Source organism: Condylura cristata, unplaced genomic scaffold, assembly GCF_000260355.1.
Source record: "Condylura cristata isolate star-nosed mole 26May11 unplaced genomic scaffold, ConCri1.0 scaffold00030, whole genome shotgun sequence".
NCBI classification, from domain to species: domain Eukaryota; kingdom Metazoa; phylum Chordata; class Mammalia; order Eulipotyphla; family Talpidae; genus Condylura; species Condylura cristata.
Genome location: NW_004567131.1, coordinates 12,373,221 through 12,394,575, shown reverse-complemented (window position 1 = coordinate 12,394,575; position 21,355 = coordinate 12,373,221). Strand labels below are relative to the sequence as shown.

The 21,355-nt window shown below is 36.1% G+C and overlaps 1 protein-coding gene across 1 annotated transcript; it reads left to right on the top strand.

The window, feature by feature from the left end:
* The first annotated feature begins 326 nt into the window (after positions 1 to 326).
* GDI2 (GDP dissociation inhibitor 2) lies at positions 327 to 21,278 on the top strand. Its single transcript, XM_004691222.2, has 11 exons — positions 327 to 643; positions 7,081 to 7,188; positions 9,052 to 9,151; positions 10,564 to 10,698; positions 14,614 to 14,812; positions 15,033 to 15,164; positions 16,820 to 16,919; positions 18,458 to 18,629; positions 19,885 to 20,029; positions 20,199 to 20,253; positions 20,342 to 21,278. Exons 1-11 carry the CDS (start codon positions 599 to 601, stop codon positions 20,486 to 20,488), a joined length of 1,338 nt encoding a protein of 445 aa, XP_004691279.1. The 5' UTR covers positions 327 to 598; the 3' UTR covers positions 20,489 to 21,278.
* The last annotated feature ends 77 nt before the right edge of the window (positions 21,279 to 21,355 follow it).

Sequence of the window (21,355 nt, the reverse complement as noted above, 5' to 3'; positions counted from 1 at the left end):
TGGCCGTTACAGACTCAAAGTCCCAAGGGCGACAGGCAGGGCACAGGGGCATCGGTTCCCTTTCGGCGACGGGAGAAACGAACTTGACAGCAGCTGTCCCGCCGCCGCGAGGCTCACTCCCCAAACCTCCACAGCTGCCCGCCGTCTCCGCCCTCAACCACCGTGGCAGCGGACCCTGCAGGGGGCCGGAACTTAAGATGGACACAGGCCACCTTCTCGCGATAGCTGGGGCAGGAAGACAACTGGGCGGTATAGGAGACGTAGCCAATGAAAGTGCGTGAAAGGCGTGATCGACGGCCCTCAGAGCGCCTTCTCTAAACCCCGCCTCCCTGCGGAGGCCTGGGTCGCCGCCCGCTCTCCCTTCGCTCCCTGCCCTTCCTCCCCTCCCTGCCGGGCTCTTCTCTTTCCGTCTGAGGTGGCGACCGGCCTCCCTCTCCAGCTCAGTTTTACTTCTCCTCCTGGCTGTCTTTTCCCCTCAGGCCCGGAGACCAGCCTCGGCGCTTCCTCCGCCTCGTCAGGGTGGCTGTATAACTCCTGGCTACTAGACTCCCTGGTCTTTCTCTTTCTTCTCTGGGCTTCGGTCCTCGCCCTGCCCGCCATGAATGAGGAGTACGACGTGATTGTGTTGGGCACCGGCCTGACGGTGAGTTCCCGGCAGCTGCCGAGGCGGAGGAGCCGCGGAGAGCGCGCAGGCCGGGGAGGGCCGGCTAGGGGTGGGGGGGCTTAAGGAGGGTGGGGATGAGGACTGGGGTTCCGGGTTGGGGGGGCGAGCCGTGGGTCCCCTCCCCTCTCGCTCTTCCTCCCTGTCCACCCTTTGCTCCCCGGCGCCGCGGCAGGCTTGGGCCCGCCGGGTCGGCTGCAGAGTTGCAGGCGGATGCCCAAACCCGAGCCGAGACAGTTTGGTCGCGGATCCGGGTTTTGTTTGGAGGGGAGTGGGCGCGGATGTGGGCCTGGGCTGCGGCAGTGTCCGGCGTGCTGGGGCCCGCCGCCGCGCAGCCTCGTCGATGTTGGAGGGGGCCGATGGTAAAGGTGGCAGGAAACACCGGGAGATGGAACCCCAGTCAAGGAGTTGATGAATAGTAACGATAAAATGAGAAATGAGAGTTTCACTTTGCAGCGGAAAAGAAAAAAAGAATTTTAAAAGCTCGCACTGGGGTACGGATGCCCTCCACCTCCTTTGCAAACTGAGGCCCGAGGCGGAATGGGGGAGGGTGGAAGCGACTTAAGGTTGCATTTCCTATTTAGCCATCAGCCACTGAAGTCGGTTTTGGCTACTAAAACTAGGCAGAAGTTTTGGTGACAAATCATTGGACAATCACGGTTTTGTAATTGCTAGAGTTAATTTAAGCTTTTGGGGAAAACACGGAAAATTAGTTTTAATCTTCCTTCGCCGCTCCAAATGAGGAGGTATTACCCATATCTTTTAACCACCCTCCCACTTAATTGAACATCTGTAGAACTGGAAGTGAGTTTTCGCAGAAGTTGTCTGTCAGATGCTTTCTCACATCACCTTTTCCGTCATTTTCTTTTGTTTGGCCTGTTCCTTGCCTCCATTGTCTCTGGATGCCTTGCTGTAAGCTAGGTTCTCTACTAGTATACTCCCTTCAGGGAGTTAGACGATAAATCGATAATACTGTAAAGAATTCAACCATAACATGAATGCAAGGTGTTAATATCATGACAAATTAATTCTTCTGGGTACCTGTCTCTTAAAGAGACCTTTAAATAATACGCTGCAGATAATGTAGGCAGGTATTGTGTCTAGTAATTCTCTTTGTGCATCTAGCACCATTTATATTATCGGATTTTTATTTTTTTGAGATTTAGAATTTTAACTTTGGGCTATTCCATCTTGAAAAGATAAACACTGATAGAAATCTTGTGTATACATATAACCTGACCTCAAAGTCACTTAATTGTAACCATCACTTCAGATTTGTTGAATTGTGTTCTTTTGGGATCAAATTTAGACTCATTCCAGTTAACCCCTAAAATAACTAGATTTCAGTACACAAGAGAAAACCTTTGGATTTTCATTTGATTAAATTTATTTTTTAGGTAAAAGGTTGTTAAGAATTAGAATAGCACTTGGCTGGCCTGCCATTTTTCTGTTTATAGTGAACGATGGTGATTTTTGGAGAATACCAATTTATAAATGCTTCATTATTTAGATTAGTCCAGGAAAAAATATTTAATTCTATAGGAAATAATACAAGTAGATGAGATTACTTACTCAGAAAGCTACTGGGTCGTTCCTAATGTGAGGGATCCAGTTGAATTTCTTTTTGCTGATGAGTTTGAAGACTTCTCGATGTCCAGATGAATAGACATAGCTGCTACTGCAGAGTTTTTTGTTTTAATTTTTTTTTACTGTATTTAAAGAGTCTAATTGTGATTCTGTGTGGGTTTAGTAGTTTGCGGTGGATTTTGCCCCTTAGAATGGGTACTGTTGCTGCCAGCATATTGTAAGAGTCAGTTTCTTCCACCGTTTTTTTTCTGCGGTTTCTGCTGACCTTTCAAGATTTGCTCTTGAATAAAGTTAGTTGAAATAAACAAGAGTGCCAGTCCATCATCACGCAGGTTTCTACATACTTGCATTAGTTCAGAAGCATCACTGTTAACAAAGATGGCATAGCCTTAGAACATTAAAACCAAGTTGATAAATACATTTTAAATTTTCATTTGTTTGAATTATGACCTTTTGGATGAGTAATGATTGCATCACTAGAATCACAGTAATTTTTGCTGTCATTTCATAATTGTGATAACTTTAATCCCTATCAGTCTGCCTAGATTGTGAGATGTTCTTTGGGAATTTGATCATTTCATAGCAGTCACCATCATTGACAGTTGTGATAGGATGATTTTGATAGTTTTAAATCTTGTACACTAATTTTTAGAGATACAAGCAACTTAGACTACTTAAAATTAAGAGACCACTAAAGCTAAAAACCCCCAAGTTAGAATTCACTTTGAATATTTGGAGTGAAGATACCATTTAATTTTCTTAATTATGGTACCAAATGTTACACTATGCCAGTGTGCCTGCTATTAACTTGTTACTTTTGAAAGAAAGTGTAAGTAGTATATCTTTGTGGCCTAGGATTGTCATGGTGTAAGTTGTTACATCTTGGGTCATAATAATCTGCAAATATTAATAGTGACTTCAGATATTAATAGTGTAGAGGGCATAAAGCAATTTGGTATTAGTTAGCACAAAACATTAAATTTTTGTCTAGGAGAAATTGAATTTTCCAGGAAAGTGAGTATTACCCTTTAAAGAACCACAACTTTTTGATAAAAGCCTTTCCAAACGATGTTCCAGCTTCTTTAATAAATTAAGGAACATAGTTTACTGGTTAACTAAGATTCAAATCATGAAGTTTATTACTGTGCTGTGTTGTAATGAAGCCATTGCAACCTAGTAAGCTTTGTAGGAACTTTAGCTCTCTTTTGATTATAGTCTCAGTCTGCTCAGCATTGTAAGTTCTTTGATACTCTACTATTTATTCCTGCTCCCTTTCCCTCTTTTTTTGTTGTTAGACTATTAGCTTTTCCTTTTCTTTGATTACAGCTCGTGTAGTTAGCCTCTGACAACCTAGTTTGCTACTTATGGTTAACTTTGGGCTTGGCTATAATAACTCATGAATCTTAGAAATAGTGTCTAAAGTTAAGCATAGCTTTTGTGGATCTGTTGGTCTGTTCTATGTAATTCTAGTAAGGAATTATGAATAGAAATGTATACAGTAGTGCTGTCTAACCAGATTATCCTCAGCATTATATCTTTAAAGAAATTGTTTTATGTCCTAGGCATATTCCCCCCTTTTAAAATTTTGTGACTTCAAAGATGAGTTTTTATACTTCATTCTCAACTCTTGAACTATAAATTGCCTCTTGAATTTGCTTTTTAACAATCCTTGCCATTGCTATGATAAAAGTACTGTAAACAAGGACTTTATATTAACCACAGTAGTGCTTATGGCATCAGTATGTACAAAGGTCTTTTGGAAGGTTTAAATATCTTGCAGGCAGTTGGTATTTGAAATTAGCCATAAACATTCTGGCCCAATAAAATAAGGATGGAATTAAAAGCATATATTTTAGCATGTAGAGGTAGTAGGGAAATGTTTGGTTTGAAAGGACTACTTTGGTAAATTAAATGTTTTGACTCAGATACATTATAATCTATTGTTGCCTCTATTCCCCCTCATAGCTCCTGATTAAAGGACTCATACTGGAGTAGTAACATGCCCAACTTTACTTATTTAAGCTAGCTGTACTACTGTAACCCTTAATCACCATTTATCTATATGGAATTTTGGGGGAGCATTTCTAGAACCAAAATGTAAGCTACCAAATCATATCAAATAAAAACTTATTTGGAACGAGTTGCTTTGGATAATGTCGGGGTTGCTATTTGTTTTTTAGTTGTTTTTCAAGACAACATTAAGAAATTGAAAAGGCAAGCTACCAAGTAGAAGATGATGTTTGTAATACCTAATAGCCAGTAAAGGACTTTATATATCTAGAATATATAAGGAATTTTTAACGTAACAGTTAAGAGTGAAACACCATATTAAAAATGGTCAAATAATGTGAATATCTTATTATTAAACTATTAAAAAAAAGTTCAGCCTCCCTAGTTGCCAGGAAATGTAAATTAAGCTAACTTGGATTGGTTAAAATTTAAAAAGACAATACAAGAATCAGGAAAGGATTTGGAATAACAGCAACTTCCTGCTGACAAAGGTATAAATTGGTACAACCATTTTGGAGACCTCTTTGGCAGTGCCTACTGAAGTTGAACATACTTGTACACCCCTTTGATGTATATCCAACATGCACAAAAGACATTTTGAATGTTTTCAAAGTATTGTTTGTAGTAGTCAAAAATTATACTATCCAGATTTCTATCAATAGTAGAGTGGATAAGTAAATAGTGGTATATTCATGTGGCATATTTGTTCCATAATCCTCTGCAGCTTTGTCTAGAGTGGTCTGTGGATTAGCTGCTTTGCAACACTTGAGAACTTACTAGAAATGCAGATTAGGCCTCATCCCAGATATACTGAATTGAGGTATACAGTTTAACATGATACCCACGTGATTCTTAGCTTTAATGATATTTGAGTAGCACTGCTTTAGTAGTGATTCTGGAAATTCGTCCTGTACTAGTAGCATCAGCACAAATTGTTAAGAAATACAAATTCACAGCTCCCAGTCCAGACTTGCTGACTCAGGATCTCTGAGACAAGTCCTCCATGTGATATGGAATGCAAACTGAAGTTTGAGAAGCTGCCTAGAATTTACATTTCTAACAAGTTTAGAGGGGATAGCAAATTAGGAAGCAAACTTTAAAATCCACTGCTTGAAAGTTTAGTAAACTTTTCTGTAAAGGTCTAAATAGTGAAGATTTTAGGTTTTGTATGCTGTAGTCTCTTTGATAACTACATTGCTGCTGTGATTCAGTAAAAAGTCATAGACAATATGTGAATGAATGGATGGTCATGGGTGTTTACCAGTACAACTTCATTTTTAAAAAACAGCCCACAGACTGGATTTGATTTAGGTACAATGGGGGACAACTGTTCTGTAGCATCTGTAGTAAAGAAATTAGTCAGTTATGGACCACACACAAAATATAGATTAATCTTGTAAACACATAATGTTGAACAAAGAATATATATAGTTCCATTTATTCGGTTAAAAAAATCTCTGCCCTTTAGAAGTCAGACAGTGGCTGGGAGTTTGAGGATTTGTTATGACTGGAATAGAACGTGTGAGGGGCCTTCTGGAGTATTAATGTTTTGTTTCTTGGTCTAAATAAGAAACTACATACCCTCCTAAAGTAAAATTTGAGACTGGTAGCAAGTAATTTAAAAGTTAAGAATACTAAAATGTATATGAGTATACTGTAGAAGAAGATTTGAAAAATACATGAATTTTTAAAATAGAAGTTTCAAAGTCAGATTTGAAAGGAAATGAGTTCTTTTACCTGGAGTCTTTTGGAAAATTTGAAAAACACTAAGGATTTATAAAGATACATGAAATTTACTTTGTCTTTTTCAAAAAATTGAGTGGAATATCACTGGTTTTACATTTCTGAACGACCCTTTAATAATAACTGCTTTAAAAGATTGTTTTAGGGGCCCTGCCTGGTGGCATAACGGGTTAGGATGCAGCAGTGCAAGCTAACTGCAGCAGCTAATTTAGTGTGAGTTTGATCCCTGGCCCCAGAGGTTGATCCCCCATGGCACAGCAGACCCTCTCCTGTCTCGCCCGCTGCTCTCCTCAGCAGTGTACTTCGGCAGTCTGCCTACTCTGCTCCCCACTCTGTCTCTGGTGAATCCTCTCATTACCTCTGCACCTCTGGCCTGTACCCAGTTCTGTATGCATAAATAAATAAATAAATCTTTTTTTAAAAAATAATATAGTATTTTATTTTACATCATTTTGTGCCTTTTTCCATCTCACTTGTAATCCCTGTGGGCTTCATGTCACAAAATCACCCGTGTGCCATCACCATAGTCCAGTGTACTTCCCTCCCCCCCACTGTTATAAATAAATCTTAAAAAAAAAAAAAAGATTTGCAACTAAAGTATATGAAAAAAAGTCAGACCTCAAAGAAATAAAATTGGAAAAGGGAGGAATATTATTAATAGCCTTTCAGATTATTGTGTAATCTGATGTATGCCAAAACACAAGTGACATGATTTTTTTTTACAATTAATTGAAGTATGGAATCTGAAACCACATTAGCGAACATTTAATGCTCTGTAACATGAAAACCCATTATCTAGTCTGTGCTTTGAAATCTTCTTTTATCCCCCTGCGTGATTTAATGGCATCATTCACTGATCATTAGGAAAATATTGCATTACTGCATCATGTAGATCTTTCAAGTTATTGATACATTTCATCATACATGACCAAAAATTCATTTATTAATATTATTGACATTTGAAAAGAAAGTCCTTTTAAGAATTAGGGATGTGATATGCAAGTGGTGGGCACAACATTCTTATTCAAAAATTTGAAGGCACTTGCCTTCTTTTAAAGATACTTGTGTTTTCCCTGTAGGAATGTATCCTGTCGGGTATAATGTCAGTGAATGGAAAGAAAGTTCTTCACATGGATAGAAATCCATACTATGGGGGAGAAAGTGCATCGATAACACCTCTGGAAGATGTAAGTAGTAAATTACTCCCCTTCAAAATTTAAGCATTATTTGAATCTCACATTTTCTCCTTACAGGTGGTTTAAATTTTATTAACTAGATTATCTATAGCATCACAATTTTTAGGAGTCCTAGTTTGCAACTTGTAGAAATTTAAATTTTGGCCTTTGTTGCTTCTTGGAGCAGTTATTTGATATCTTTAACAGAACAAGAAAGGGAGTATAGAGGATTAACTTTTGATGAAGAGTTAATGTATGTGAAGCACAGGACAGTGTTTTGTGACATGGCCTGTTTTGTTCTTTCAGTCACTAAGAGAGATCCTTTTATCCTTATTTTTTAGGTAACAAAATAGTATGGGGTTTAAATCTCAGAGATGGAACCTAGGTATTTGACTCTAAAGCTTAGTTTTCTTGGCTGTACTGCCTTGCTTCATACTTTTTAGGAACATTGTACACATGAAGCATTTCCAAAGTGTTTTTTAATAAATTTACTATTTCTCTAAGATTTATTTGGCTTCCACATGAATGGCTATGAGCTGTACTGTGTTTTACAGGGGGTATATACATACCATCTGTTAGCACTTAATGACTGATAAAGTAAACTTCGTATTTATATTAAAAAAAATTCTCCCTATAGTTGGGCATACAGGATAGTTGACAGGATACTAACAGTGGATCAAAAACCTTCCATTTGGATCTGACAGTTAACACTTTGCTCTATCTCCATCATGTCTTGTTTTTGTTACTGGCTTTGAACTACGGAAAATAATATAGATGTTATAGTAATTGACCTAAATATTTCAGCATTACCTGATAAGACTAATGTTCTACAGAATCATACTATTATATTTAAGAATATTAGTAATAATTAGAACACATCCAATTTTGTCAGTGATTCCAAAGATGTGTTATATTACTGTGTAGTAGTTGTATTTATTTTAGCAGTTTAAGCATTGCTTTTGGTGTCTCTCTTTATCCTCTTAAACTCTCTCCCATTTTTTTTTAAAGTATTGTTGGGCACTTCATATTGCATCACAGCAGGAGGCATGTGTCTCTTGTTGCCTCCATTAATGATGCTGACTTGACCCTACTTGAGGTGATGACCGCTAGATCTCCTCACTGTATACAACCTGTGGCGTGATAGGTTGATCTTTCCTCCCATAGGAGCATTTATTCACTGGTATTCAATAAGATGTGTTTGTTGTACCTCTCTCCTCCTCTTCCATCCTCTCCCATCTCCATTCCCTTTTCTTCTTTCCTCATTTTCCTTCCCATCTCTCCTTCCCCCCTCCCCTTTTTTGGTGACTACATTTCAAGAAATGGAGAGGTTTTATTGAGTATGTACCAACTTTGATATCCTTTTCTATTATAACAATGGAAATCATGAGTTGAAAAGTCACAAATTTTAAACTCCAAGCCTTTTATTTAGAACCCTTCATCAGCTATTATTTAATTGAAATGAATTTTAATTCTTTTCTAATTTGAAGAATCCAGACTTATTTTTAACTCTTCACATAACTGATTTGCAAAATTAAGCTTTTGTTTTCATTTAGGGGAGAGTTAAATGATTTCTACAAGTAATGTGGGGTATATCTGCAGTGTTTGACAAATCTGCAACACTGACAGATTGTTTTGTGTTTGCTTTTTCCACTAATAAAAAACCAGCAATATTTATTTAAGAATTCATTAGGTTAGTATTTAATTTACATATGTATTTGAACTTTGCTGAAAATTCTGATTAAAAACAAAATGTCTTAACTATTATACTTTATCTGATGAAATGGTTATACCAAAATCACTTTTCAGAGAGTTTTACACCATGGTGATTGAAAGCTGAATTTTGTTACATTATGGGAACTTCTGTTTTGATTTTAGTTATATAAAAGATATAAACTACCAGGAACACCACCAGCATCCATGGGGAGAGGAAGAGACTGGAATGTTGACTTAATTCCCAAGTTCCTTATGGCTAATGGTAAAGACTTCTAATTTAAATTTATGACAGTACATTGAGTCAAATTTAAAAGCAGAAACTTAACCTTGACAGTATTACTTGAGGTATATGGAAACAGGTTTTGTTAAATGCCAGCGGAAAAGGTCAGTAAAATGAATGTTCCATTAGAGATGTGTTGTCAGTAAGTTAAGGATGGAGGGAAGAAGGGAGGGAGATGACTTCTTAATGACTGATTCTGAAGAAACAAGACATATAAAAGTGGTAAGCTACTTGTAACTGATTTTTCCTCTGGTTGATTTGGTGATGAGCTTAGATAACTGAATCGTAAGAAAAGGTCATACAATGTTTTTCGTTTTATAGACTTTGAAAATTATTGTTTTTTTCCCTCATTTTTAATTACATTTAAATTGCTATGATATTTGTACCTTTTTTCCAAGATGACATTGAAAAATTAAGTTGTTGGTATAAAGGTATAAATATTTATGTTCTAGAAGATAAATTATATGCGAGCCCTCCTGCCCTCTTTATGCTTGAGTTTGCTTCAATGGAAAGATCTTAATTTGAATTGTTTTTATAAAATGTAATCAACTAAAGTCTCTAGAGGTAAATTGTATAAACAGGTTTTCATAATTTCAGTTTTCACATGAACCTGTGTTACTACATAAACCTATTTTATTCTGTTTGAGTAGTAATTGAAATTTCCTTTTTCAAAATGAATTATCACCATCTTTTCACTCTGATTTGAACTTTTATAATATTCCTAGACATCTCTATTGTTTTCCACTAATTTGTGGAGTAATTAACATAACTGTACATATACTTTTAATAATATGGCCGCAAAAAAAGAAACAAAAAACCCTCTTCCACACTTGTACCTTATTTTCAAAGGTATTTTTTTTTTTTCAGATGAGCTTTGAAATAATTGTTTGGTTTCTCAAAGAAGTTTGCTATTTTTAGCATACCCAAGTTTCTAGTGCTTGCAGCTAATAATATTTTTACTGTACATCAGGTTTGTCTTTACCTGAAATTAATGTTTAATACATATAATAAATTAAACTTGTATTTGAAACTGAGAAGCTCAAATCGCTGAAAAATTTTGCCAATGAATTGCCTTTCTTTGAGAAATAATAGGAACTTAAAAGAAACACATCCATTTGCAATAGCATAATCCTGAACCTCTATTTCTAATAATTTGTGTAACAGGTTGGTAAAAGTTACTAACCTTGGAGTTGTGAAATTAAGAAATTCTTTTTAACTAAGCAATATGTATGCATTCTAATTTTCCCATTTAAAGTGATTTTGGAGACTTTAGGATTTAATGGACAGTGTTAAACTGCAAAGTCGTTAGCATTAGCAAATATATTTTTATTTCTACTAATTTTTGAAGGAACTGGAGGATTTAAGTTACTGTTTGAATTATGGTATTTTTATAGGTCAGCTGGTTAAGATGCTGCTTTATACAGAGGTTACTCGCTATCTGGATTTCAAAGTGATTGAAGGGAGTTTTGTCTATAAGGGAGGAAAAATCTACAAGGTTCCTTCCACCGAAGCAGAAGCCTTGGCATCTAGTAAGTCATTTTACTACATTTTCTCAGAATATGAAGATTTTTTTGATAAAAGGAATATAAGATAAAACCTAAGTTCCCTTACATTAACCATTCATCTGCTCATCCAGTCACCAAATATTTATTGAATATCTGTTATATGTCAAACACTACTGTGGAAAATTTATCAGTGAACATAATGGTTTAAAAAAAATTGAAAATTTAAATGACCATTGATATATCGTGTAACTTTTTTTTTTTGCTGGTGAATTTGGCCCTGTCAGATCTAATTGTGCTCTTTTCCTGATTCATGAATGCTCTTTTCCTGATTCATGTTTTTTTTTTTGTTTTGAGTTTTCCTGTGTGCTGTTCTTTGTGCTGAACACTTCGTTTTCATTTTCTTATTGGACTTTTGAAATACCTTTATGAATTAGCATTCCTGTTTTATAAATGAAGAAACTTGGATTTGAAGTTTCATGGGTAACAAGTGGAAGGACTGAAATTAAACTATGGTAGTATTACTCCATATTATAAGCTAATCTTTATCTTGTATTATCCAATCTGCCAAAAAAATTCTGTTCTGATGAAATTCATCTTCTAGTTGATACTGTTGTCATTCTCCAACATCTTTTAGGAATTTTCAGTTGGTATAGGATGATTTTATTCTCTCTCCAAAATTATTTCTTCCCCACTCACCAATAATTCCCTTTTAATATTTGCTATTGCATCCTCTTTTGATTAGAAAGCACTAGTAGAAAAGACCTTCAGTATTTGAAGATGCTTAGTTGTTATGTAAAGCAGATTGAAGAATAATGACTAAAGGGTAGATAAGTTTTATTTTAAGTGCTCTAGGAGTTTATAGAAGGAAAAGGTTTGGCTGTAAGTAGAAAAAGTGCCAGTAATTATCCAATAATTATTTTGACAAAAGTGTGAGAAAGTTTTCTCACCTTAAAACCTAATTTTAATTATTTTGGCACTTTTTTCTCACTCTGTTAATTTACTTTTTGTCTATCCAATCCTAGCCAGAATTCTTAAGAAGTACTTTTTCTTTTATGATTATTGTGTCTTTCAACATTTGTGGAGAAAATATTGAGCAAAAATGTTGAAAGACGAGCCTCCCTGGTTGTGCAGTGGGTTTGGATGCAGGACTGCAAGCGAGCTGCAACTGCTTCAGTGCTAGTTCGATCCCCAGCCCTGGAGGTGACCCACATGGCATGGCAGACTTCTCCTGACCTGCCTGCTGCTCCCCTCAGCAATATACTTCTTTGATCTGACTGTTCTGCTTCCTGCTCTGCCTCTGGTGAGTCCTCACACCATCCCTGCACCTCTGGCCTTGTACCAGAGGTCTGTATGCATAAATAAATAAATCTTAAAAAAAAAAGTTGAAAGACAACCATAAAGTACCTCTAAGAATTTTGGCTAGGTCAGGATAGGCAGTTGGGGAAGGAAAGAAATGGCTGTTAATTGAGGGTAGTTAGTTATAGGCTAGAAATTCTTTTAAATCTTATGACTAAGTAAGTTTAATCTAGATAAATATTCATAGAAATAAATTACAAAATATATTCTAAATTATTTGAAACAAGTTCCAAGTTTATAGAAACAATTTGAGGACGTGAATATTAGATATTTGTTTATTATGCAAGAAAGATTAAACTTTGGAAGTTGAATTCATATGAACTGAGAATATATAGAATACATATGTAACTTTACTCATAGAGCAGAGATATGTGGGCTACCATTTGGGAAGATACAATTTGTTTATAAATAATATAGCTCCTCAAAATTTCAAACTTTCATCCCATCTAAATTTAGTATGATTCTACATAATGTGCATTTGCTGTGTGCACACTGGTTACCATTTTAATGGAAGCTGCTCTTTAGAAGTTTTTAAAATTTTCAAGTTCCACTGGCTTCTCAGTTTCTGAAAATTTTTATTTGATGTGTATAAGTAGAGGTGTTGTGTCCCCCTCCCTTTAATTAATATTGGTGAATCTCAGTTATTTCTTTTGTGTATCTCAGAAAATGTGTTCTTAGTATACCCAGACAGGTAAGTCAAAAATACTTTATGGAAAAAGGGAGGTAGCTCATGGGAATTAGCAGCTTTTCGTCTAGGTTACCTCTCTTTGCAATCATATAGTCAAAGATACTTTGATGCCAAGTTAGCACAGTCATACATTTAGGTAACCACCTTCAACTTGTTTTATTAAGCTTAGCAAGATGAGAAATACCTTACACTCAGTACATAGCATAAAAATACTGAAGAGACATAGACAATACTTTTTTTTTTTTTTTGAATGTTAAACATCAGCTTCTAGCGACTACATGTCCAGAATGGTCTTACTAACATAAACAGCAACAAATGTGTCTCTTTCCAGTATTTTTATCAATTACTGTGATTGATCCTGACAAACTACTTAAGGAGGCAGGAGGAAGAGGAGGATTTTTAACACACTCTTAACTAGAACATCTTAGTTGTGGAGATTATCTTAAGGTTCAGAAAGAGAGGGCTCTTGAAGTTGATGGTGGGATGGTTCCTTAGTTGGAGTTGTTTAGTATGTAATGCAAAATTACATAGTACTAAGTTAATACCACCAAGGCACTCCCAGAGATCCAAAACCATAATCCATTATCTTTGTCTGGATTATATTTCTGTACCATCTCTACCATACAATTATTCTAGGAATATCCCCAACCATGTAGGTTTTATTTTCAAAGATAACAGCTTCCTCTGCACTCAACATGGCAACAGTTGCAGGCCACTGTTCAACAATGGGTAAGTAGTATTCACAGATTAGGACAGCGTCATAATTTTTGTTCTTTTGAAGTAATTGCCACCATGGAAAAATAAAGCCTTTCTCCCACAGGATACAGGCAGTGCATACTTGATGACTGTGGTCCTTTGCCTTCTGACTTTGTCAGTACCAGGACAAAGTATATGGACTCCTTTTGGGAAAATGTCACTATTGATCTCTCCTGAAATAAACATTCCTTCATGCACACGGGGCTCACTCATTTTGTCATCTTCGTTTCATTGGATAGCTTAGGGTTGTGACATTCTACTTAAGCAATTTACCAGCTGCATTTCCCGTACTGGTAACATAGATTATCTCTTCAGGGCAGTTCAGCGGGGGAGGTATACTTTCCTTTAAATCTATATTTTACCAATATTGTGTTGATTATCAAATCTGAATACTTTATCAACTATAATTTTTCCTTTTGCTCCCGACTTGATTACTCTGTCCACCAGACATAAAAAAATTTCTAAATGATGTCAATGTCACACTCATGTCTTAGGATATTTGTGGGGTTTCATGATTTCCATTTATGGACCTTTGTACATCATGTATGCTAAATTCCTAAACAGCCAGCTGCTGGTTCAAAACACCTTATCATCTGTATAATAGAAGAAATAGGGACAAGTACTAGGAAGAGCACAGGGTTTATAACATGACAGCTGTTTCCTAATCTGTGCAAAGTGAAACTGATAATCAAGGACTTCATAAAAGCGATTAGTAGCCTAATTGGCATTTTATTTTCATTGAGTTCATTGTTCTTGGTATGTAAGCTTTTCTGTTAAAAACCAAGAGTATATCTTAGCATCTAAGCAAGAGCATTCAGAATTTTAGGCAGTTGAGTATAGATCAGAGTTGTCAAAAGAACATTCATATGGATACCTTTACAAATTTTTTCAAATAATTTTCTTTGTACCTGTAATAAAATATAATTAGACATTGTACTTAATTAAATGCTTTGTTAAAATTAAAATTTATTGTAGACTTAACCAGTGTTGTAATTGTCAAAATTTTATTTTTAAGTGTTGTGAAGTTAGAAACCATGTTATCTAACTACCATGTTTGAAATTGTAAATTGCATTGAAAAAGTCAATTTCTTTTCATTTACTTGGTGCCCTACTGTGAGTGTGCTTTTTGATTTTTTTAGGCTTAATGGGGCTGTTTGAAAAACGTCGCTTCAGAAAATTCCTGGTGTATATTGCCAATTTTGATGAAAACGATTCTCGAACTTTTGAGGGTATTGATCCTCAAAAGACTGTGATGAGAGATGTCTACAAGAAATTTGACTTGGGCCAAGATGTTATAGATTTTACTGGCCATGCCCTGGCACTTTATAGAACTGATGAGTAAGTATATTGGTTTTTATTTTTATTTCCTTAGCATTTTCACTGAATTTCTCAGCTCTTCAATACGGAAGTTCTAATAATATAACCATGTATTATGAAAGAGGTTGTAATTGTAGACCATTTATAAGTGTAATCGATCGAAATTTCTTAAGAAAAAGTATAAACTGGACACAAGAATAAAAACTGAAGCCCTTTTCTATATTCATTTCCTTTTCTCCAGCTATTTAGATCAACCATGTTGTGAAACCATTAACAGGATTAAACTTTACAGTGAGTCTTTGGCAAGATACGGCAAAAGCCCTTACCTGTATCCACTCTATGGTCTTGGAGAACTACCACAAGGGTTTGCAAGGTAAGAATTCATGTTTATTTGCTGGAATTCCATTGCCCTTCACCTCATCATTAATGGAAGTATAAGATATGGTTGTGAATGAGACGAGATAGATCTGTGAGAAATATACCTTTATTTTTACTGCTGTAAAATTTACATACAAGAAATTACAGATGTGCAATGATAAAATTGATTTTTGATAAGTGTATAGCTGTTAGCCAAAACTCCAATCAAGATAACATTTTCCTCACTTCAGAGAAGTTCCCTTATCACCTCTTAATCCCACATTTGCAACTTTTATCACTGTAGATTATTTTGTTTTTGAAATTAATAATGTATGTTTCTGATTTTTTTCTTAAAAACCAATATGATAGCCATCCAAGTTGGTGCATATGCTGGGAGTTCATTTTTTTATACTAAGTAGTGGTCTGTATGAGTTATGAAAATGTATCACTTTCCCATTGGGTGAAAATCTAGGTTGTTTTCATTTTTGGGATAGTATGATTGAAACCACTGTGAACATTGTGCAAAAGTCTCTATGGAGGTTGGCATGAATACCCAGGAGTGGAATTGCTGATCGATAACACCAAGTTGTATTTAATAGGAATCTGCCAATTTTCCAGAGTAGGTATACCATTTTGTACACTTAGAAATGTATTGTTTTAGCCACATCTTTGTCAACATTTAGTGTTGTCAGTATTTTTAAAATATAGCTGCCCATAGAGGTGTGAAATGTTATCCCCTTATGGTTTTAATTTGGATTTCCTGAGGACTAATGTTGATCAACTTTTATACATCTTGTCAGTCATTTGTATCATTTTGTAATATGCTCCTGCATTTTGTACATTTCTGAAGTTTGGGTGTCTTTGTTTCTGATTTGTAGATCTTGATACATCCTGGTGACTAGTTTTTTTGACAGATAACGTACTGTGAATATTTTCTCCCACATTGTAGCTTGCATTTTGATAAGCAGAAATCTTACTTTATGTCAAAAAATTTTTAAAACTGCCTACCTCAAGCATTATAGTCAGAGCTTTGTGCTTAAATTATGTTTCACTTTGAAATAATGTTTGTGTGTGGAGCGAGGCAGAGCTTTGAAATTTTTTCCCCATATGGATATGTAGTTGTTTCAGCACAATTTGTTGAAAAGACTTCTTTTTCCACATCTTGGTGCCTTTACAGAAAATTAGGTCAGTTGTTGAGTGTCTTATCTGTATGCAGGAGATTTCTTCTATATACTGCCTTATGGGTTTGGTATTCACAACAGTGAATATATTCATTATTACATGGTTTTGACTCTTAAAATTGATGCTTTAATGACTTTCAAGCTAGCATTACAGCTGAGGCAAAAAGATTGTCATTTTTGTAATTCAAAAAGTTCAATCCCTGGCCAGGAAGCTGACCCACATGGCGCAGCAGACCTCTCTTGTCTCGCCTGCTGCTCCCCTCAGCAGTGTATTTCAGTAGATCCACCTGTCCTGCTCTCCCTACTCTGTCTCTGGTGAACCCTCTCATCCCCCTCACCTCTGGCCTACACCCCAGTTCTTGTATGCATAAATAAATATATCTTTAAAAAAAAATCTGTAAGGAAATAGAGCAGACTCATTACAATCTAAATGAGGAGACATAGTTGAAACATTTGTAAATTTTTAAATGTAATTTAAAATTTTTTCTAGGCTAAGTGCTATTTATGGAGGTACTTACATGCTGAATAAACCAATTGAAGAGATCATTGTGGAGAATGGAAAAGTGATTGGTGTACAATCTGAAGGAGAGGTAAGTAACATTTATAATTAAAAATATTGTGTTCTTATAAAGACATTTTTGTTAACCAAAAGCACTTAATTTGTTACGGATATTGATGCTAGATTTCAGATTATAGCTGATTCTTGGTACACTGGCTTACATAAAGGAATAGATAGTGATGGAAAAACACAGCTCTTGGACCACTCTGGTGGCACAGGGTTCAGTCTCAGCACTGTCATGCTATTGTCCCTATGGCCTGAGTTTTATTCTTCGTCAGGGACCTGACCCAACATGGCGTAGCAGACCTCTTCTGCCCACTGTTTCCCTAGCAGTGTACTTCATTGGATCCATCTGTTCTGCTCCCCACTCCACTTATGAGTCCTCTCAACCCATGTACCTCTGGCATACACTCCAGTTTTTGTATGCATAAGTAAGCAAAAATAAAACAAAAACCATTTATTTGGATAGAATTAGCTCATAGGTTCATCAGTAGCTCTTATTTTTTTCATAAATGTCATTCTGAGTCATTGTGAGAATAATCCTTATTTAGAAAACTAAAATTTGGCTTATGTTGAAACATTTTAATATTTATGGGGAGTCACCAGTTCAAAAATGCAAAATGAAGGGTGATGTAATGAATATATTAAAATTTTTTAATTAAAAAAACTTTAAAAAACACAGATCTTAATACTTTGTATTGTATTAATTACTGCTTAAATTACACATTTATGGGTGAGCTATGAATGGTAGAATTTGTATTTACATAATGTGGATTGTAGATTGCTCCCATATTTTCATTTAAATTTACCTTTTTTGCACCATTTATAGTTGATTGAAATTAGGGTTGGTCAGTATGAATCATTTTTATTATTTAATAAAAGGTACTTAATAGGGCCCTCCCTGGTGGCATTGTGGGTTAAAGCACAGCACTAAGAAGCGAAAGCCACTTCCCTGCCCCGGAGGTGACCCACATGGCATGGCAGACCTCTCCTGACCCACCCGCTGCTCCCTCAACAGCTATTCCTTGATCTGCCTGTTCTGCTCCCCACTGTCTCTGGTGAATCCTCTCACCGTCCCTGCACCTCTGGCCTGTACTCCAGTTCTGTATGCATAAATAAATAAATCTTTTTAAAAAATTAGTATTTGTTTAGGGCTTTCTCAAGTTTGAACTGCATATAAATTATTGTTAATTTTCCCAAAGTGCATGCTCTTGTTCAGTAGGCTTGCAAGCTCTTGGTTCGTGCCAGTGCTATTGGTCTGTGAACCAGATCATGTAAATTTCATGAAATATTAATTCTTACAATTAAAGCTTTGCTAAAAGATAAAAGATTTTAAGCTAAAAAAGATTTTGGTATTCTTGATGTTATTTCATGGATTAAGATCATGTATATAACCACACTCTGTAATTAGCCATTTAAAGCATTATTATTGTGTATCTTTTATTAACTATCTTGTGCATAAAAGATGTTTAAGAAAAATGGATAGATGTTAAGGTGTTTTAATATGGTATCTCAAACTTAAAAGCAGTTTCATTTCATTTTTTGCTTCACACAACTACTTCCTCTTAGATTGCTCGCTGTAAGCAGCTCATCTGTGATCCCAGCTATGTAAAAGATCGGGTAGAAAAAGTGGGCCAGGTGATCAGAGTCATTTGTATCCTCAACCACCCCATTAAGAACACCAATGACGCCAACTCCTGCCAGATCATTATCCCACAGAACCAAGTGAATCGAAAGTCAGGTGAGTTTAAAGATCAGTATAATTTTGCTAGTTATGTCTTGTGTCCTACCCTAAATACTTAATTTCTGCTCTATTATAGTGAGGAAACTAGTTTACATATAATAAAGAAAATATGTAATAAGTCACAGACATTCAAAGTCATTACATCAAAATGAACAAATTCTCTGAGGTGTCCTGCATTGGACTTATACACACTGCTTTGGAGATGTTTCCTCGCCTATATTTAAGGGTGAAATAATTACATAAAAATTTGCTCCCAGGTTCAGTGTGCTATGCCTGTGAGGTTTATGCTTATTAGTAGATAATGACTCCACTGTATATTTGAGCCGATGATGATACTGCCTTTAAATCTATTTGTCAACTTAATCCTTCTATTCAGTATTAACGATGTTAGAAAACAGCTTTAAAATTAGGATTTAATGTTAAATAAAATTATAGTTCCTAATCTTTGGTTTAGTCAGTTGTTTTTACCCACTAGCTTTCCCCCATCCTTTTAGTTACCTTCTTTTAAGTAATAAAGAGCTGTCTATTAGTTTTCCATAAGATTATTAGAATAAAAGATTTGGACATCCTTCAGACTTGGCCAAGTGGGTGTAAGGTATCCGTAGTTATTTTCAATGTTAAATTCTGTAGATATGTAAGTGGCATGCAAACAAGTAAAATCTGAATTGTGAGTTTATCATGCCAGCTCAATCAGCTGATGTTGATTTGCAGTTTTATAAATGCAGGCCTCAGAAAGGAAGATGACCTCAAGGCAGTTAATATGGTTTGTCACTTTCCAGGTCTCTGTGGCAGAGCTGGCAGGTGAAATCTCTTTCCCACATCCAGTAGCTCAATGCTACAGAAATTTTCAGTCTCTGAGGCTTATAGTTACTAATATTTGAGTAATTGCCTCCATAGAGAATATAGTATAGAAACGACTGTTTCAAATAATTTTATTTTTCAAATTATGTTTTTCAGGTAAAGTTGATTTATATTACCTCTGGAGGTCATAACAGTGTATATGTTCATACCATGCCCAACCCAGTGCCCCAGTTATCCTCACCATGCTCCACTGGGCCCCTTGTTATTAGATACAAATCTCCAGAGGGGTCTCTGAAACCAATGTCATCCTTTATCTATTTTTCTGTACGTGCTTATATCTGTGTTTTGAGTAATTTCATATCATACCTCATTGAAATTTGGGTGAAACCTGAGTGTACACATGCCTTAGGTTTATAGACCTTGATAGTGAACTGGCATTACTCGTTTCTAGATATCTATGTCTGCATGATCTCCTCTGCACACAATGTGGCAGCACAGGGGAAGTATATTGCCATAGTGAGCACAACTGTGGAGACTGTGGAACCTGAAAAAGAAATCAGACCAGCTTTGGAGCTCCTGGAACCAATTGAACAGAAGTGAGTAATGTGTTCATTTATATCAGCTAAGGCTCCTCCATGGTGGTATGAACTCCATGGAAATGAACACTATGGTTGCCGTGTGGGTATCATTTTCAACTTCAGGCAGAGGGCTGGGTGGATATGAAGTCAGCCAACTTGTTAAATTTTTTTTTTTTTTCTTTTACAGATTTGTTAGCATCAGTGACCTCCTTGTACCAAAAGATTTGGGAAAAGAAAGCCAGGCAAGTGTGGTGATTGCTCTGAAAAGGTTATTGTTAGGCTCTCTTGGGGAAATATCCCTAGTCTTAAGTTTATGATTTTTATTTACAGATCTTTATTTCTCGCACATACGATGCTACTACTCATTTTGAGACAACCTGTGATGACATTAAAGACATATACAAGAGGATGACAGGATCAGAGTTTGACTTTGAGGAAATGAAACGCAAGAAAAATGACATCTATGGAGAAGAGTAACAACAGAAGATGTTCTCATCTAATTAGGACAAACTTAAAATTTGGCAAATAATGCATACTATATGAAATCAATATTCTAAGACCTGCTTTTGTAATCAGAATGAGATTGCGGAGCACTGTACCAGTAAATATTTCTCCCCTTTCTAATATCATGTATTAACTTGTTTTCATGGAGTGGCTATTCAGAATTGATAGGTTATAATTCTGTTGTTTAACCAATACTGGCTTTTATTTTTCCCTTGTGAAGGATCAGTTTTAGGGGAACATCACAGTACTGATACAGAGAACTTGATACAGTATTTGTATCTTTTAATCAGTGTAGCCTTTGCAATTATGTGCTTTTGCTGCTCAAGAGCTGGATCAGTACCTTGTGTGCCGTCTGTCCTCTTGACATTGCAATTCTAAAGCGAAAATTCCATAACTTGGGATAGCCTCCCTTTTCTCTATGCTGTTATATTTTGTGTCCAGTATTATGAAATTACCCACATAGCACAGCTATCAGTTCAGTTTGTGTGGGCCTAAAATCCTAATCAAACTTGACTAAAGTTATTTTGGAGGAAGCCTGTGTGCGGTGTTTCAATCTATAAAATTGATGACAGAAAAGGGGAAGAAAAACCTATTGTAAAGCAGGTAAAATGTAGAAGCTTCTTTTATATCCCAGTTGTGGCTTCTTCAATGGACCAAGCTGCAATGCAGTATTGATTTGACAGAGCCTCTACTTTAGTGATCTGTGTCAAAATGGCTCCAAATGATTTCTGTACTGCAAAATAAAGCCAAACTCTGGAAACCAGTTCCCTCTTGATTGATCTGTTATGTCTTGATATTTGGGAGCTTTTAAGTGTTGTATTTGACCATCACCCAGATGCT